Source organism: Wallemia ichthyophaga (genome assembly GCF_000400465.1).
Source record: "Wallemia ichthyophaga EXF-994 unplaced genomic scaffold scaffold3, whole genome shotgun sequence".
NCBI lineage: Eukaryota > Fungi > Basidiomycota > Wallemiomycetes > Wallemiales > Wallemiaceae > Wallemia > Wallemia ichthyophaga.
In genome coordinates this window covers 378,108-395,238 of record NW_008806276.1, presented here as the reverse complement: position 1 = coordinate 395,238, position 17,131 = coordinate 378,108, and the positions used below count along the sequence as shown (strand labels likewise).

Below are 17,131 nucleotides of genomic sequence, written 5' to 3'. Positions count from 1 at the left end.
CGGAGGGACGATCACAGCGCAATGGAATTTTTCACGAATCTGCTGAGTATTCCGAGTAGCGAACGAGCTGGTAGATCAGTTGTGGGTGGCTGCTTATCCCACTATCTGTCCCCACTCAGACCGCACACAGCAACAAGTATTATCAGATTTAGATTCGAACTGGAATATCGTCAAGGTTTGCAGCTCAATTTTAGCCACATGTAGCTGATATTCCCAGGACACCCTCACAACCCCAGACGAACGACAGCTTCTGCGTGGTATACAGGCTACAGACGTACCAAAGCGATTATCAAGAATTGTAGACACTCTCGTATTGGAAAGTGGTCGCTATGAAGACATTGAAGAAACTCCTCCTGCTCTCGACTGGTTTCTGTCACAAGGTATGTATCAACATCTACGCACAACTATCCCCCACTTACCCGCGCTTTTAGATATATTATCTAAGCTCGTATTCTTATCTGCATCCGATAGACCTCTTGGGATTAAAACCGAAGTTCTCAAGGCCGTGTCTAACCTTTGTGTCACTATGCAGTCTCACTTTTTCGTACAGGCTCCTGTACACAAGCCACTCGTACACCTCCTCAAAATATGCACCGGCGATGACTTGCCTTCTCCACGCTCAACGACGCTCAAGGGCGCCGCGAGCACTGCTGGTACTTCTCAGCCATCTCAATATGAAGAACATTGTGAGCTAGGGCTCTCGGTTCAAATCCAGGCTAACCAATTTATAGTGGTTGATCTTCTCTGTATTCTTTGCAACAAAATCAAGTCATCTCCCTCACTCCTTCACATCTTCTTCTTGGACAGGTCGTGGATTAGATACCCAACGAGGAGCAGAGCAGACTCAGAACACAGCGATAGACCTGAATCTCTCGCATCCACCAATACTATCACATCGCGAGCTGTCTCGACGAAATCTGACTGTGCGTCTTTTTCTATATAGTTTTGTTTCACCCCTAACAAAACACGCAGCTGAATTCCTAATTTTCACTTATCTCCTACGCTGGGTACACAGGGAGGGGCGTACGGGAGATTTGGCGCGTGCTGCCATCTTGATTCTCTTCGAAGTGAGCACCTCGGAAGACATCTACGATGGAGATGCTATCACCAAAGATGCAGCAACAGACATACGAGCAGCCGTAGCTGAATTCATAGTCGATGGTGATCTAGCTCAAGTGCTAGCTGCTGGGTTGGGTGCTGTATATGGTATCCTACCCAGCAATCTCGCTGTGATACCGACGGATCCCAGAGATGAAGACAGGTCGCATGTGCACCTGTCCAACAGATCGGGTTTGGTAGAAAATGTAGAGCTTTCCACCAGCATTGCTTTCCAGAATCAGTTGTCAGTCTTCATTAGTGTGTTCGAATTCACTGCAGATATCACGAAACGTGGTTTGAAGAGCGGTACCAAATATGGTGGAGCTGTTGCAGAGAATGTCTTGCGCGCTGTCAGAGTCAATTTTTTCACTAATGTTCTCTACCCCTCCATACTCGAGTGCTCGTCGATCGACTACTCGGCCGTGGCTGTAATAACGTATCTCCAAGTCATGCTACAGTGTGTGAAGAGCGGCGATCCACTCGCTAATACGTTGCTGCAATACCTCTTTGCAGAAGATGACAGCATGCTCAATGATACCACCAGCAGCACCGAAAATACTCCCACTAACAGCACCGAAAGCACTTCCTATAAAACCAACACCAAGCCAAAGAAACATGAAAGACGTAGAAGCACCGCTCTCGTCCTCCTCCAAAATGAAAACGCGGCAAATTTTAAAAACACCAATTACGTTTCTTCGTACGGAAGATTCACGTTGAAAGATCTCATCAGCATTAATCTCAAGTCGAATAATAGTGCAACAGGCGTAGCTGCAATGAAACTGTTCAGCTACTTAATATACGCATATGATGATGTATGTCTCAAGGAGATGGTCAGCATTATACCCAACAAAGACGCCACTGCATTCCCCTATTTCCACAGGATACACATGCTCATGAAGGACAACGACCATTACCGCAAGCTAGAAGAGAGTGAGGGTGAGAGCGGGAGTAAGAGCGAGAGCAAGAACGAGAATGTGTTTCCTATACCCCCGCCAATGCGCAATGTTGAAGCGGATGACGATGAGTTGACAAGCTATCTCGGGCTAGTGGGGTCGATTGATGTACAAACCACTAAAGAAATGCTCTCTTCTGGCTATGAGAGGTATTTAGATGATGCACAGGCTCTTATCATGTCACACCCGCAATTCAAGCTAGGAAGTAGGGGAGATGTGCGTGATGATGAATTGCAATTCCAACACAAGCTCGACACCAATGACAGATTGCTCAAGTTGACAGTGAAAAACCTTCGCAACTTTTTCACGCAGTCACCAGAAACCAACATTGCGCTTTCGGGGACGTTGGCAGCGCTCGCATCGAATCCACGTCGTTCGTTGGAGGGCTTCATGACGCAATGGTGGAGAGATGAAGACGATCCGTATGCAGATGATCTCAAAAGCGCAGTTGAGAAAACACCAAACTCACCACCCATGATCCTCCAAACGCTTACCGAACTCGTCGATCAGATAGAAGACTACAGGCTGCAAGCGCGCAACAATATTTCTTCGCAAGACCTGGACTACAGTTTGGGGGAGAGGCGGAAAGGAATGCTCTTTAAGGAGAATCTTCAAGATGCATTGACATTGCTCGACAAAGACGAACCCGCACAGCGGAACGACCTCGTACGACAATTTGAAGAAGGGGTCGGTAAAGCGGTGATGCAGCTGCACAACAAGCGCTTCAATCAGCAACGCAAAAAGACATATGGGGAAATAAACAAATTATCACACAGACGATACCAGGATTCGATTGATACCGAGTTCGAGAGACGCGTCGAGAGAGGCAATAGCTGGGGAATCAGCAATCTCACTGCGAAGGCGGATCAGTTTATCAGACAGCCTAAGACGCGCTCGGCGACTACATCACTCGCTGCTCTTTTCACTGGAAAAAAGGGACAAACAGAGCAGAATGTGAATACTTATAAGAATAATAAGAAACACAGACAGGTTAGCGCATTTGATGGACCGGCGACGCCTTTCTATGACCACTACAAGCAGACTGAACAGTGTCTGATTATACCGAAAGTCGTCGAGCGCGTGCAGCGAGTCGGAGACAGTATACTTGAAGACGATGAGAAGGGAGAGCAAGATGCTGCTGTCAAGCCAATCACGCTCTCCGATATACTGGACAACGTTGTGATATTGGAGGAAATGCTCAAAGAGTGGGTGTGAGTATTTGAAAGAGACGACGCTTACACAGCCATCAGCCTCATTGCTATCATGCAGATACGCAGATCGAACGGGATAGATTTGGTTTGTGTTTTGTAAAGATATAAGATGGATTTATTATCATATGACACTTTGTATCATCGGTGATTCAAGGCATCTTGATCAGCCATCCAATCAACATCATCCACTCCAACCTGAACCACCAACAGCTTATCAAAGACCACTAATGTCCTTACACCAAAATCAAACTGCTCTATTCGTTTGTGATGTACAGGGAATATTCGCTAAAGTGATTAAGGATTTTGATCATGTTGTTAATGTTTCAAATAAAATGGTCCAATTCTCAAAGCTTCTAAATGTACCAGTCTTGATCTCTGAACAGAATCCACAATCTTTGGGGAAGACAGTTAGTGAAATTGATTTCAGCAACAGTCATCTCCTCACTACAGATCCTATCAGTAAGACGAGATTCTCGATGGTAAATGATGACGTCTTGTATGCCCTCAAGACTAATAAAATCCGTTCAGTCGTTTTGGTCGGTGTAGAAACTCATATCTGCATTCTCCAAACTTCACTCGAGCTTATAGCTAAGGGCTTTGACGTGCACGTGATCATTGATGGCGTGTCCAGCTCTCACGCTACTCATAAAGACACCGCACTTGATCAAATCAGACAGTCGGGCGGCAGAATATCAACTTCAGAAACTGTCCTCTTCCAGCTACTCGCTGACGCCTCGGATGAACGCTTCAAACAGTTTCTGAAATTGAACAAAGAGTTCTCAGATAGGAGCACAAGCGCACTAGAGAAGCAAACCAAGTAATCAAAAGATTACACTGATGACGTATATTGTAAATTTGAATCTATATTTGAAAAGTTAAATTACTGTGTCTTTTGATACGTTTGGTATAAGATATTTGCAAATTACTGCTCATCCTCCTCCTCTTGGTCGAGGAGTGCCATGATGAGATCGTCGACCCATTGAACAAACTCTGAGTCACCGTCAAACGCCTTGGAGAGCTCTTCATCTTTGTCAAACACACCCATCTGCTTATCGTAGATGGATTTATACGTGTTGAACTCATCATCAGTCAACAAGGCACTGTCGAGTGCTTGCTCAACCTCGTTTCTGTTAAAGTTTGGTCCACCGACAATGTAGATTTCTTGACGTCTGTCACCGAATTTCTCATCAAACACAACATCCTTAATGTACTTCTGCTCATCTGGGCTGATTTGAGAAATTTCATCTTCTGGGATCTTGGTGTACCACATCTCGCCAGAAGCAGCACTCAACACAGGTCCTGATGCTTGAATTGCACCACCGACTGCTGCTCTTGAAGCAATCCAGAAGCTACCCTTAGCTCTGAGGAGAGAAGCGAATACACTCTTCTGCTTTCTGTCGATGGCATCAACTATATTCTCAGTAGTGATTTCATCCATTTGTGCTGGTTCCTCTTTGTCTTCTTCAATAGCAGCAGCCTTACCCTTGCCTTTATCCTCAACGACCTCTTCTTCTTGATCTTCCCACTCATCTTCTTGAGCGTCTTGGGCATCTGATTGTTGAATAAAGTGGAATGACTCCTTGAACAGCTTTGCGAGACGAGCTGGGTGGAAAGGCACTTTGCGTCTGTAAACGAAAGACTCAATGTCGTTCTTGTTAGTGTATGAGTCACCGCCGTTTGGATTTTTCACTGATTGCAACCACTGTGGGTTGAATGATTGTTCTGGGTTGAACAAACCACTGTGGATAACATCCTTTGCGTCTACGGCTGCGTTGTCGACTTGGACAACTGTAGCGCGGTGATTGAGCGACTTAACAACGCCTTCAGCGTGCATCTTAGCATCTTCTGACATCTTTGATGCGTTGTTGAGGTAGACAATATCTGCGAACTCAATTTGTGCGATGAGGGCATCAGTCAGTGTTGATTCCTCCTCTTCATCGTCCTCATCGTTTTTCTCGCCATCACCAACGAATTCAGTTGAGTGGAAGTCGTTGAGCAATTTTTCACCATCGACGATTGTCACAGCAGTGTCCATCTTGACAAATTTTACCAGACCACCTTCCTTAAGGATTTGTTTTACTTTCTCGCCAGCAACACGCTCACATTCGTCAACTTCTGCATCATCTTCCTCAGCCTCATCGTCTTGGTCGTCGTTCTCCATTTCGACAGCGACAGTCTCAGCCAATTCTTCAGGATCAGCAGCATCAGAGGACTCAATGAGCATGTAGTCGTATTTGCCAGTGTTGGCGATATCGTAGATCTGGCTAGTGAGTTCTGAACGGAAGCTGCAGCAGCCGCAATTGCCTTTGAGTTGTACGCAATCCGCGGCAGATTCTACCATGTTCTTGATCCTGTCTACATTCTGCGTAAGCACCACTGTTCTCAAATCTGCTGCCTTTGATTTGAGGATGTGTGCAATCTGCGAGAAAAGTCAGCCAGTGCACACGCCGTCAACACCTAACTTACAGCGTCAGATTTACCGTAGCCAGTGAATCCAGACACAATAGTAATTGGGATACGCTTGTCTATGCCTGACATGATGAAGATATTTGAAGAGAGAAGACAGTGCACAGAAGTCGATGCGCAACTAAACTGATTAAATTTTCATCTTGACCGCTCTCAGGACTCGCTTTGTGTAGTCATCTGATTCTCTGTTGTCCTCCCTGTGCCCTCGGCTATTCAGCGGGATATGGCACAGCGCATCGACTAAGATTTCATCAAGAACAACCATGAGAATTGGATTGGGTAATCTACGAAACTTTTCAACGCACGCACGTAAACTAGAATCCTTATCGCGTGATTTCAGGAGTGAGTATTTTGGTTGTGGTTGTTTCGAGGCTGAACGGGAGTACAGCGGATACGATAACAGCTCCGGTGAATAAGCAGCAGTACACGCAGGATAAGCAGGCTAACAGCGCACAAAGACTGATGAGATGCTCGCCTATGCATTAGCACATGCGTCGCGTGGTGACGATGTATACGGCGTGAGTGCATTGCGAAACGCACGCACTATACAACTAACACGAACACAGGAAGACGAGAGCACGCAGAAGTTCGAACACAAAATAGCTCGTATGACTGGAAAACAAGCTGCTATGTTCTGCGTATCGGGTACAATGTCCAACCAGGTCGGTTTGCGCACCCACCTAACGCAGCCGCCACACAGCGTTTTGTGCGATGCCCACGCTCATATTTACAAATACGAGACGGGTGGTGTAGCATTCCACTCCCAGGCCCAGATAACTCCCGTCGAGCCGGTGAATACACACCATCTCACTCTGCAAGATGTACAGAGCCATGCTGTGCTAGATGAGGATCTCTGCTCTGCTCCTACGCGCGTTGTTAGTCTTGAAAATACAAAGAATGGCCTCGTTTTCCCTCAGTCGGAGATGGTGCGCATAAGCGATTGGGCTACTAGACAAGGTCTCATTATGCATCTCGATGGCGCGCGTCTTTGGAACGGTACGTTTGCGTTTGCATGTACGCACAATCACTCAGTCTAACCTCCCGCCCAGTGCATGCGGCTACTGGCCTATCCATCAAACAGCTCTGCGATCCTTTCCACAGCGTCAGTTTGTGTTTGAGTAAAGGTGTCGGCGCACCCATCGGGTCCATCCTCGTCGGCAGCGAGAAATTCATTGCCAAAGCTAGATGGTTCAAGAAGCTGTTCGGAGGCGGTATTCGTCAGTCAGGATTCATGGTCGAATGTGCCGACTTTGCCATTGATAAACACCTCCCCCTCATTAAGAAGACACACTCACAAGCCCAGACCCTAGCCAAGGGTTTCGAAGAACTCGGTATTAGGATATTGTCGCCGGTGGAATCATCCATGGTCTTTTTCGACTGCACCTCCATTGGAGTGACGCTCGAAGAGTTTATTCAGCACGTCAACAGCCATGCTGATATTGTTATCGGATCTAACAGGATCGTAGTACACCATCAAATTTCCGATACGGCAATCGAACAACTCTTAGAAGCTGCAAGGAGCCTGGCGCAGCTGAAAAGATCCCCGCTTGCTTCCACGGCTGGTCAATTTGGTCAAATTTACCAACGTCGCACGTAAATGTGTTGATTTGATAGCTTTTTGTATAAATAAATGGATGCATGTAGTAACATACACAAAAAATGCTACTTAGGTGTAGGAGTCCAAGGTCTGTCTTTCCTGCGAATGTCCGGGGACTGGTTGATGCGAGATCTGATTGGAGCATCCGTCGCGCCATTGTCTCGCCTGCTTTTAGTTTTCTGCAGGAGAGCGTGACCGGCCGGACTGAGAGCAACGGATCGGGGTGTTTTCGCGGGAGTGTTGGGAGTGACACCTGCTCCACTTGTTCCACCTTTTGCCTTGTTTTGCGCCTGCGACGCCAGCTGCTGTCCCAGTCTGTCACGTCTACTCAGCCGCGGTATCTTGAAGTCGCCAGCTGGAGGATAAGTGAGTGGTGAGTTGGTGAGTAAGAGCGCGAGTAGTAGATACGCACGACTGTCCCACACTGTCTCTTCCTCCTTATCAACACGTCCGCGAGTCCGCTTTTGAGGTTCTGGTTCTGGTTGTGATGAGCTTTCGACAAAGGTATAACCGCGCACGGAAGGGAGAGTGTGAGTGGGTGTGCTTGCACCACTATCAGCACCAGCATTAACAGCAGCGTTGATAGCATTGGTGTCTACGCTACCAGTCGCACTGCTTTCGCCATCACCGACACCGTCACTATGAGCACCGGAAAGATGAGTTGCCGGATAGTTAGTAACGCGCTTAGCGCGATTCTCCGCCTCTCGATGACGAGTGGCAAAGTGGCCACGATAGCCAAAATTAGGTGTTGTCGCATCAGGTTGGAACATGAGATTATTAGCGGCGGTGAGGGGCCAAGCGGTAACGGCTGCGCTTCTGTTGTCTTGCTGTGAGGTACAAGTTGGAATTAGACCGTGCTCCGTGGATCGCTTTTCAACACCCAACTCGAGCTCGCGCATCGACTGCTTTTCGCGCCGCACGAGTGCTTGTGAATTGCCCTCGCCGGCGTGTTGAGAGATTTGAGAAGTGGTGGTATGAAGTTTGCCTTCTGTGGCTGCCAGAAGCTTCCGTTCGCCGTCGTCCATGGGGTTGTGCACACCCTCAATGCGCTCGTTCATACCCGCATTGGCAAGCTGGATGCGCTCATTCGCTAGTTGCTCTGCATCGTATGCCCAGCGATACACCTCTCGCCGCCGCTTGTTCGCCTTGTGCAGCTGGTAGCTGAAGCTGGCGTTGTCTTCCGAGGTGAACCGCGACTGGAATTCAGATAAGGAGAGGGAGGCGAAGGAGTAAGAGTGGGGGGCATTGGCGGGAGTGGGAGTAGCAGCAGTGGTTGTGGCGGGAGTACCACCACCACGCCAATTGTTCACACTCGCGCTCAATTCATCTGCAGCCTTCAAATGCGGGAAGAAATCGCGTTTGATGATCGCACTGAGTGCAGCCGTATACGCTTCCTCACTGAGGACTATCTGCGAGGAGAGAGAGGTGACTGGGGTACGCGGGATAATAAGGCTATCCGAGTGTGCCTGTGTCGGAGGCTGTGAGCTACCCGGTGTGGGAGTGTAGTGCGGGTCATCGCGGTGATCTCTCATGGTGTTGGTGGTGGTGGTTCAAGATGATGACATTGATAACACAACTGATGACACAACAAATAAATATTTACTCGTCCTATAAATTCTACTCAGTCTTTTGCGTCGTCGGCGATACTATCTCTTTGCTCGTGCTTCCTCCTTGGCTCCAGTTACGCGCGTGTTTGCGCACCGCGTCTGGCATCTTGATGACTGAAATATGGCCGTAGTGGTTATTTGAAGAGGTGGCCGTGGTACTGGTGCTATTCGATGGATACTCTTCGTTGTCTTGTTCCTGTAGCGCGAGGCTCGTAGCGGAGGAGTATTTCTGAGTGCGATTAGAGCGAATGGAGGCGGTGTGTTGGAGGGCGTCAGGTGAGTGATTAGGTGAATGGTCAGTGGTGTGATCTGTAGCTTGCACACCTTCCAAATTCCCAACTTCCCCGCCTACATCACCCACACCCTCGCCTACAAACATACTCTGAGCTCTACGCACTCTACTAGCCTGGGAGTGTACAGCCGCAGCGCGCATACCAACGCTAACCGACCTCGCTTCTATTTTCTCTTCGACAGCCAGATCTCCCGCGAGGGTAGCTGCGACAGAAGCATACTTAGCCTCGGCGACGCGCAGCTCTGCCAGTGCCCCCGTGAGCATCGCTACCAGCTCCCCGTTCAGCCGGCTACGCGTCGAGCGACGGAAGGGCGTCAGCGTACCACAAAGCTCTAGTTTATTGAGCGTATCACTCAAATGCGCGCTGTTCTCCTCCTGTAACCGCGTCAGGTGCGCCAACTTGGTCTGCAGCATCTTGTTAGCCCGCCTTCTCCAGCTTTGTTAATACCCACTTTTAGCTTGCTCGAGCGAGAGTGAGCATTCGAAGACGCGTGCATGTGCGCACTAATCGAGTCGACTGCCGAGTCAAAATCGCCAACGCGGTTCAGTGTCGGTGAGGTGGGCGATTGGGGTGAAGATTGAGATGAAGTGGGTGTAGGTGTGGATGTGGGTGTAGATGCGGATGTAGACGTAGCTGTAGATGCTCTCGCAAATTCTGATGTACTAGCACTGCTATGTAATCTCGACCGCGCTTTTAATCCAGCATAATGAAGATGGCTATCAGACAGAGAATGACCGCGAATGCGGACATTAGCCCACTTAAAAGCCGCCGAGTAGTTGATCAAACTAATCCACAAATGCATGCTCTCGATAGAGTGCGTCTGAAGGAGGTATTTACACTTGCGGGAATGGAGAGTGATGGTATTGGGGTGTTTAGAGTAGCTGTGGTCTACAAGAGCTACAGAGTCATCGAGCGGAATGATATCGTCAGGTTTAAAAGAGTATTGGGAAGGAGTATCAAGGTTGCGGAGGTTGAGTGAAGCGTGGGTGTTATTTGAACTGGTCAAGTGCTCCTTAACAAGGCCATTGAATTTAACAATTTCACTTCTTATAGAAGCAAGCACACTCATGTTTTTGTATAGCAGCAACTGTGAACCTGTTAAAATAACCACGAAACTCCGCCAAAGAGTGTTTTTAGGTAACTTTATGCTCAGTTTGCTGTAATGAGTGAGGCGAAGGAATTCATTAGTAGAAAGGCGTATTATAGGAGCGTTAATGAAGAGACTGTTGAGTTTTGAAAGGGAGTAAGCGTCTGAGAGTGAAAATTTTGCGTCGTTTGGCTTGCTTAAAGTGGGTAACCTAAGCCTATCGAGGGAGTTGCTTAGAATGTAGCTGTAAGGGTGATTTGAAGGCAATCTTGTGGCATCAACGAGTTTAATGAAAGGGGTAAAGCAAGTGTTGTCGTATAAATACTCAAGAAAGTACTCAGAGATGCCAATATAGTTGGTATTCCTAATAAAGTCACGTTTAGACATTTTATGTTTGTTTGACTTATTAAATTTATCTGTATTGAGGAGAAGAATACTGAAACTGAGAATATACACAGTGTCTTGGGGGATGAGCTTGTTGTGCTCATAGTAAGCCTCACTGAAATTTAAAATGAATTTATCGATTTGCTGAGTCTCTGTGGGCAATTGATTATACATGAGCCAGATACGTAGACTGATATCAATTGGCAGTCCATTAAGCGGGTAAGGGTTGTTCTGGTGATTTGATGTGCTCATTGTGCTCATTATGCTCGTTTGTATCCACTCCAACCTCCCCTTCTGGCACCCGTGGTAATTTTAGCTGTCGTGTTGGTTCCTCATCAACAAGGCTATCCAATTCATTATCCAGTTGAAGGTCTGGAATTGGTGTATAAATTAAATTAGATATCTCCTGCTGATAAGATTCTTGTGTTTCCTTGGAATTGAGTATGTCTTGTACGCGTTCCAATCTAATTGTCTTGTTCAGTCTGCTCAGGAGCTGGTTACCCTGCTCCAACTGCTCGAGCAACAACATCTCCTCACGCTTGCCTTCAATTCCCTTTATTATTCCACTCAGACTATCCAGCTGCGCCTGTACCTGCCTCACACTCGCTATGTTGTCATATTTAATTTGTAAAAACTTGCGAGCCGCTGTGACGTCAGAACGGGCGACTGCTTCTGCGGCTAGCGAGTGATTTACTTGTGCTAAATTATCCAGTGATTTCTTAAAATGATTTAGCTTATCCCTTTGTATTTTATTGTCGAGCAGTATACTGTCGGTTGAATGTGTGTTGCCCATCGAAGATGAAAGATATAAATAACTCTTTTACATTGATATTTTATTGTATATTTGGAGTAATCACATTTTCTCGTGTCCTCGCCTCCCATCTCCCCATTTCCCTCCCCGCAATAGAAACTCGCAATGCCCCGCTGAGCTGTCAAAAATTTTATCAATTTAAATTACAAGGGTAATGATCAGAGGGAGGATAAAAAGAGCTATTCCATGAATAAATTGAGTAATCACCGTTTAGTTCCGTCAAACACCGGTTAAAAGTTATATCTCAGACGCACTGATCGAGCCGCGGTTGTACCTCAGACCCCAAAGCAATTAGCGACAGCATCACATCTTGGTAGTAGGCGTTGACTTGGATCAAAAAATGGTTACGGCAATGTCACAACCACTGACCCCACCTACACCATACACGTACACACGCACACGCAGCTACAATCTCAGGCAGTCGCAGCTAAACAGCCTACCAAATCCACAGCAGAATCCATTGGCAAGCTTGTCTGCCGCATTCCTTTACTCGCTCTTCAGTTGTCCACTGCACGCCACTACGCTGGACGCACCAAGCTTGGACAATTTCATAGCGTACGCCATGTACCGGACACAGCTGAGTGGCGATATCTGCTTATCTGCGTTAGTGCTGTTGCACAGGCTAAAGAGACGCTTCCCCAACGCCACTGGGAGCGCTGGCCAGCGACTGTATCTCGCAGCGCTGATGATATCAAGCAAGGTTAACAACGACGACACCTTCGCCAATAGCTCGTGGCATATCGTGGCCAGAGGGCAGTTTACACTCCAGGAGATCAACCAGATGGAGAGAGAACTATTTGCACACCTCGGCTATCACGTTACAGTGGGTGAAGGCGAGATTGAGACGCTCAGCAGCCATCTAGAATCGTTCCAGAGTACTCTGTACCGCACCCCGCCATCAACGCCAGCTTCAGTCTCTTTCAAGAGGCAAAAACTGGAGCATGGCTGTGCTCCTGCTGGCACATATCCCTCTCCTCCACCGACGCCGATTAGGCAGAGCGTTTACTCGACACACGCAAAACCATTCACTCAACTCGAGTCACGGCCACTCGTTCGATCTTAATGTCTCATCTAATACCCCTGGGCGATGGCATGGCTCTGTGATGACTCTTTCTACCGCTGGACTATTACATTCTATTACACTCTATTACACTCTATTACACTCTATTATACTCCTTCCTTTACTCTATAGCATTTGAATATTTTCACCGAATCTCTTACAAATTTTCCCATCTTGCTCTGTCTTATATAGACTATTTACTCATGTACGATTCCATTCACAATTCCATTAGCTTGAGACGGTCTTCTGATTCCCAGGAACACGCATAATTACACCCGCAGTTGTTCGTTCTGCGCACGGGTGTCAGCTGTGTGAAGGATGAATACGGGTGTTTCATATGTGATGCGTGTGTCTCGAGTGCCGGAATTTGTCGGAGTCTGTCGGAGGCTGTCCCAGGTAAATTCCAGTAGATAATATATCCAAGTAAATTCCATTAAATCCTTTTAACCTTTCTTTATTCAACACGATGAGCTTCTGCTTGAGGCTGAATCCGCTCAATCCGCTGGCTAGGAGGAATATTTACAAAACAGTGCAGACTGCACGCAGATACAAACACACAGACATCCACCTTACCTCCCTCTCCACAGCCATCCAAAATCGTGATACAGATGCGCTGCGAGGGATTTTATGCGGTGATATCAGCAATACACACACCGTAGACAAACACTACTCGCACCTACTCGACGCTTGGCTCTCCCCACTCGCACGTGAAAACGACGACGGCGCACAGATTGACGATATAGCCGTTGAATTGGCAGCACGCGGCCAGTCACGACCCCTGCTAAGCGCAATGAAGGTGGCGCTACAGAGAAACAATCCAGCGCGCGTGTTGAAGCTGTTTGAGGGGCTTCAACAGCGACAGCGTCAGTGCAGTAGCAGCAGCAGTAGCAGCAGCAACCACACCACACCCACACCCATCTCCAGCAGACTGCTAGTATGTGTCGTAGCCGCCCACTCCCTCACCCACTCTCTCCAAGGTGCGCGCAGTGCGCTGGCACTTGCTCGACCTGGCTACACCTTCTCGAGCGGCATAGTTGCGCGCGACACGGGTCTATCAGGTGCCGCGCTACAGCTAGCGCAGGAGTACGTCGAAAATGTGCGCTGGGCGCATGTCCTCGTCGACAAGCAGACCGTACTCACCTCCCTCGGCCAAGCCGCCCAGGACGGCATGAGGCGATACATACTGGAAGTGTACGATGCACTAACAGCACAAGAAAACACGCTTCTCGATGACGACCAAGTTTACGCTGCTTTCCTACGTGCGCTCGCTCATACTCATAAACGCACTTCGCCCCCTCTCCCAACAGGTGTCTTGGACAGACCACTCGACGCGCTCGGCCACCACTCTCTGCAGGCAGTATTGGAGGGGGAGCTAGTACATCGCAGCAGTGCGCAGCGCGTCACAACCATACTTAGACATATGTCACGCAGTGGCATTCTCCCACATGAGGACACGGCAGCAGCGCTCATAGCACGCTTGATAGACGCACGCAGTCGCGATGGTATGCAAGTTTTTGACAGTGTGCAGACCATTTACACTGCTCACGATATTCCTACCCCTACCAAAATCTGTAACGCCCTTCTTGCAGGCCTCACCAGAGTGGGTATGAGCGACGTTGCGACTCATGTGTTTCATCAGATGAACAGCCCAACTATCGTGTCGTACAATATACTCATACGCGCTGCTGTACTGCGCAATGACACTCAAACCACTATTCATCTCATCAGACAACTTAAAGAGAATAATATCCCACCCGACGCTCATACTTTCTCAATGCTGCTGATATACCTTCGCAAACAGACGCATCCGGACGCTATCGGCGTGGTGGTGCGCACGATGGCTGAGTGCGACGTCGATGCCGATGTGCACATCTACTCCAACATGCTCGACATATTAGCGAAAGAGGGAGAGATGGATGAGGCACTCTGTCTGCTTGACCGCATGGAGGAAGAGGGCATGTCAACCACATCCGTCACTTACACATCCCTCATTAGCGCACACTTAGCTCGGTCTCCTGATGGTCTCGCAGAGGCACAGTCCCTGATGACACGGATGAAAAGACGCGGGCTCGCTCCCACACAGGCCCTCTTCCAGTACGCTATTACAGCTAGTCTCGCTAATAATCACCCTTTTGCTCCTTGGGTTCTCCTCGAACAGATGGCACACGAACCTAATGTTCACATCACTAAGAATACCCTCTACCTTCTCATGAAAGGCTTTTACGACGCCAGACGCTTCGATGATTGTCGCAGATTAATTGATTTCATGCAGAAGAATCAAAGGTATATTAAAAATACCTCCAACACGCACGACGACGACGCTTTCGGGAGAATAATGGTCAAGGTACGCAGAAAGCTGACCGAGAAAGGATTATGATGTATTGTGCATGTATAGAGATAGATGGGTGTCTTAATGTATTAATTGTTTAAAAGCTGCTGTGTGCTGTTTGCTTCTTGAGCTGCTGCTCCTCGCTATAATCATATTCAGGAGGAGCTTCGAAGAGAATGTTCACGTCGCCATCACGCTCGCCCGACCCATCACTCTGACCATCGACGTGAATCGTCTCGAGAGGCTGCTGATCGAGATGCTCATAGTCGTGGTCTGCCCTCGCAGCCGCCCTGCTTTCCCTATCCTTGATCCAAGTGTAGAACACGCTACCCAGCACTATAATCACGATACTCGCTATCTTCTCAGAGGAGAGGTGCTCGTCAAATAAGACCACTCCTAGAACGGCCATCAGCGCTGACCGCACTGCCGAGCTGACCATATGGGTGATTGGGGAAGTCACCTTGATGGACAAGAAACCCGCTATGCAGATGAGGAACCCGACGACGCCAGTGAGGGCAGCGCCGATCGAGAAGACGGACAGATCGTGGGCGTTGGTGTGAAAGAAGAGGGCGTAGATGGTTGGCAGCTCACCCATGATAACGGACAGCGGCACGAAGAGGAGTGCTGAGAATAGATTGACATAATACGCCATGTCAATCGTTGAACCGCCGACGACAGGAAGACTGGTCTTAATGACCACAGCATGTGCTGCAGTAGTGAGCGATGAGAGCAGCCCGAAGATTATACCACGCATATTCAGGTGCGCGTTGCCGGGATGGACTGAGGTGAAAAAACCGAGACATATGATGAAACACGCGCACAGAATCCAGTTACTTGGGCGGGTTTTGAGGAACGCATAGCTTATGATGACGGTGATGGGCAGTACCAGTCCACGCGCCACCTGGTAGAAAGACGCGTCAATGTATTTCAGGCAGTAGTTGTTGAAGCTGTGAAAGGGCGTGAGAAACGGTGAATTCTCAGATCAGCACTCAGCCCACCTCAATCCAGCGACATTCACTCCAATCAGCTTCCACAATCCTCGAACAACCTTCTTCTCTATCCGCGGTAGTCGCACCAGCTTAACGGCGTGGCTGATCAGAAGCAGGAGGACCGCTATAGCGAGCTGAATAAAAAGAAAAAAGAGTGGCGGCGTGTTGCTAACGTTGAGCACAGCCTTATTCACGAGTACCATCACGATAGCTGCTGTAAGATAGAAGACGACGACCTGGTGGTTTTTGAGTGGATGTGGCAACAGCGTGTAGCGCTACTCACGCCTGCTACAGCCAGCCTAGAGTGCTCTTTCCCCTGTGTCATTATCAGAAAACCCAAGTTGGTCGTTATCACTCAACATTCATCATGAAACGAAATCAGCCAATCATAGATCTCACTGCTGATAGCGACGGTGACGACACCAACGCTATCTCCAACGCCACTTCATCGACTTCCCGCATTCCACCTCCACAGACGTCGAAGGAGTCGAAATCTCGTAAACGTACACGCGCAGGAGAGAGATCCAAATCAGCAAGCAGGAGTAATTCTACACATTCTACGAGATCTTCGTCTGTTGTCAGCGCACACAGCACACAGCAGCAACCCCACAAAGGCAAATCTAAGCCTGTTCAGGAAGCTCAAGAGGCTCCACACGACGATATAGACGGTAGACCTGTATTCAATAATCTCACCTGCCCAATTTGCTTCGATATCGTCTCTAATGCTTGCACTACGGCTTGTGTGAGTGGGCTGTGATGTTTTGAGACACCGATAACACGCTCCGCACAGGGCCACATCGCATGCGCCAACTGTCTTTTCGATTACTTTGAAGGCGAACGCATCAAGAATGAAGGAATTTCGTCTGTTTGATTGTCTTTACGTCATTCACCCACTCACATACACTTTACAGCCTACCAAGACCCATTCAACAAGCCCGGCAACGCTCTCAGAAGCTCAACGCAAAGGCCAGACTGAGAACTGACTACGCTGCTCGCACCTACATGCTGTCTGACAACCCTGACCACACTTTCCAAGGTCCCTGTCCAGTGAGTGGACTAAATCACCCTCATAAACTCACACCAACTCCACAGATTTGCAGAACTGAACTCATGGGCGGCTGGGGCGAAGCTGTTATACCCCTCTACGTTCGCACTCTCGACTTGATCGATTGATGGGGTGCACGGATACTTGCATTAATTACAACACTCCCAAGGCATTGACATTTACATTTTCATATTTACTTAC

General features: G+C 48.3%; 10 protein-coding genes across 10 annotated transcripts; 6 read left to right on the top strand and 4 right to left on the bottom strand.

Annotated features, from left to right (window-relative positions):
- Positions 1–21: 21 nt before the first annotated feature.
- J056_003157 (UPF0518 protein GK) lies at positions 22–3,362 on the top strand (the record flags this gene model as incomplete). The annotated part of the gene is made up of 7 exons (XM_009268461.1): positions 22–81; positions 131–175; positions 218–380; positions 432–686; positions 732–923; positions 973–3,256; positions 3,302–3,362. 7 exons carry the CDS (start codon positions 22–24, stop codon positions 3,360–3,362), a joined length of 3,060 nt encoding a protein of 1,019 aa, XP_009266736.1.
- A 25-nt stretch (positions 3,363–3,387) lies between these two features.
- J056_003156 (Isochorismatase domain-containing protein 1) lies at positions 3,388–4,083 on the top strand (the record flags this gene model as incomplete). The annotated part of the gene is made up of 1 exon (XM_009268460.1): positions 3,388–4,083. One exon carries the CDS (start codon positions 3,388–3,390, stop codon positions 4,081–4,083), a length of 696 nt encoding a protein of 231 aa, XP_009266735.1.
- Positions 4,084–4,184: 101 nt separating this feature from the next.
- Positions 4,185–5,800, bottom strand: J056_003155 (Putative metal chaperone YciC; the record flags this gene model as incomplete). The annotated part of the gene is made up of 2 exons (XM_009268459.1): positions 4,185–5,681; positions 5,729–5,800. 2 exons carry the CDS (start codon positions 5,798–5,800, stop codon positions 4,185–4,187), a joined length of 1,569 nt encoding a protein of 522 aa, XP_009266734.1.
- A 191-nt stretch (positions 5,801–5,991) lies between these two features.
- J056_003154 (Low-specificity L-threonine aldolase) lies at positions 5,992–7,325 on the top strand (the record flags this gene model as incomplete). Its single annotated transcript, XM_009268458.1, has 5 exons — positions 5,992–6,070; positions 6,117–6,136; positions 6,187–6,246; positions 6,295–6,724; positions 6,778–7,325. The coding sequence occupies 5 exons, from the start codon at positions 5,992–5,994 to the stop codon at positions 7,323–7,325; spliced, it is 1,137 nt and encodes a 378-aa protein (XP_009266733.1).
- A 65-nt stretch (positions 7,326–7,390) lies between these two features.
- Positions 7,391–8,857, bottom strand: J056_003153 (uncharacterized protein; the record flags this gene model as incomplete). The annotated part of the gene is made up of 1 exon (XM_009268457.1): positions 7,391–8,857. The coding sequence occupies one exon, from the start codon at positions 8,855–8,857 to the stop codon at positions 7,391–7,393; it is 1,467 nt and encodes a 488-aa protein (XP_009266732.1).
- Positions 8,858–8,942: 85 nt separating this feature from the next.
- Positions 8,943–11,489, bottom strand: J056_003152 (Protein transport protein sec73; the record flags this gene model as incomplete). Its single annotated transcript, XM_009268456.1, has 3 exons — positions 8,943–9,629; positions 9,677–10,927; positions 10,983–11,489. 3 exons carry the CDS (start codon positions 11,487–11,489, stop codon positions 8,943–8,945), a joined length of 2,445 nt encoding a protein of 814 aa, XP_009266731.1.
- Positions 11,490–11,859: 370 nt separating this feature from the next.
- J056_003151 (PHO85 cyclin-1) lies at positions 11,860–12,570 on the top strand (the record flags this gene model as incomplete). Its single annotated transcript, XM_009268455.1, has 1 exon — positions 11,860–12,570. The coding sequence occupies one exon, from the start codon at positions 11,860–11,862 to the stop codon at positions 12,568–12,570; it is 711 nt and encodes a 236-aa protein (XP_009266730.1).
- Positions 12,571–13,033: 463 nt separating this feature from the next.
- J056_003150 (Pentatricopeptide repeat-containing protein) lies at positions 13,034–14,944 on the top strand (the record flags this gene model as incomplete). Its single annotated transcript, XM_009268454.1, has 1 exon — positions 13,034–14,944. The coding sequence occupies one exon, from the start codon at positions 13,034–13,036 to the stop codon at positions 14,942–14,944; it is 1,911 nt and encodes a 636-aa protein (XP_009266729.1).
- Positions 14,945–14,993: 49 nt separating this feature from the next.
- On the bottom strand, positions 14,994–16,210 carry J056_003149 (GDP-fucose transporter 1; the record flags this gene model as incomplete). The annotated part of the gene is made up of 3 exons (XM_009268453.1): positions 14,994–15,843; positions 15,895–16,121; positions 16,169–16,210. 3 exons carry the CDS (start codon positions 16,208–16,210, stop codon positions 14,994–14,996), a joined length of 1,119 nt encoding a protein of 372 aa, XP_009266728.1.
- Positions 16,211–16,252: 42 nt separating this feature from the next.
- Positions 16,253–17,058, top strand: J056_003148 (uncharacterized protein; the record flags this gene model as incomplete). The annotated part of the gene is made up of 4 exons (XM_009268452.1): positions 16,253–16,627; positions 16,676–16,746; positions 16,797–16,932; positions 16,978–17,058. 4 exons carry the CDS (start codon positions 16,253–16,255, stop codon positions 17,056–17,058), a joined length of 663 nt encoding a protein of 220 aa, XP_009266727.1.
- Between the last annotated feature and the right edge of the window lie 73 nt (positions 17,059–17,131).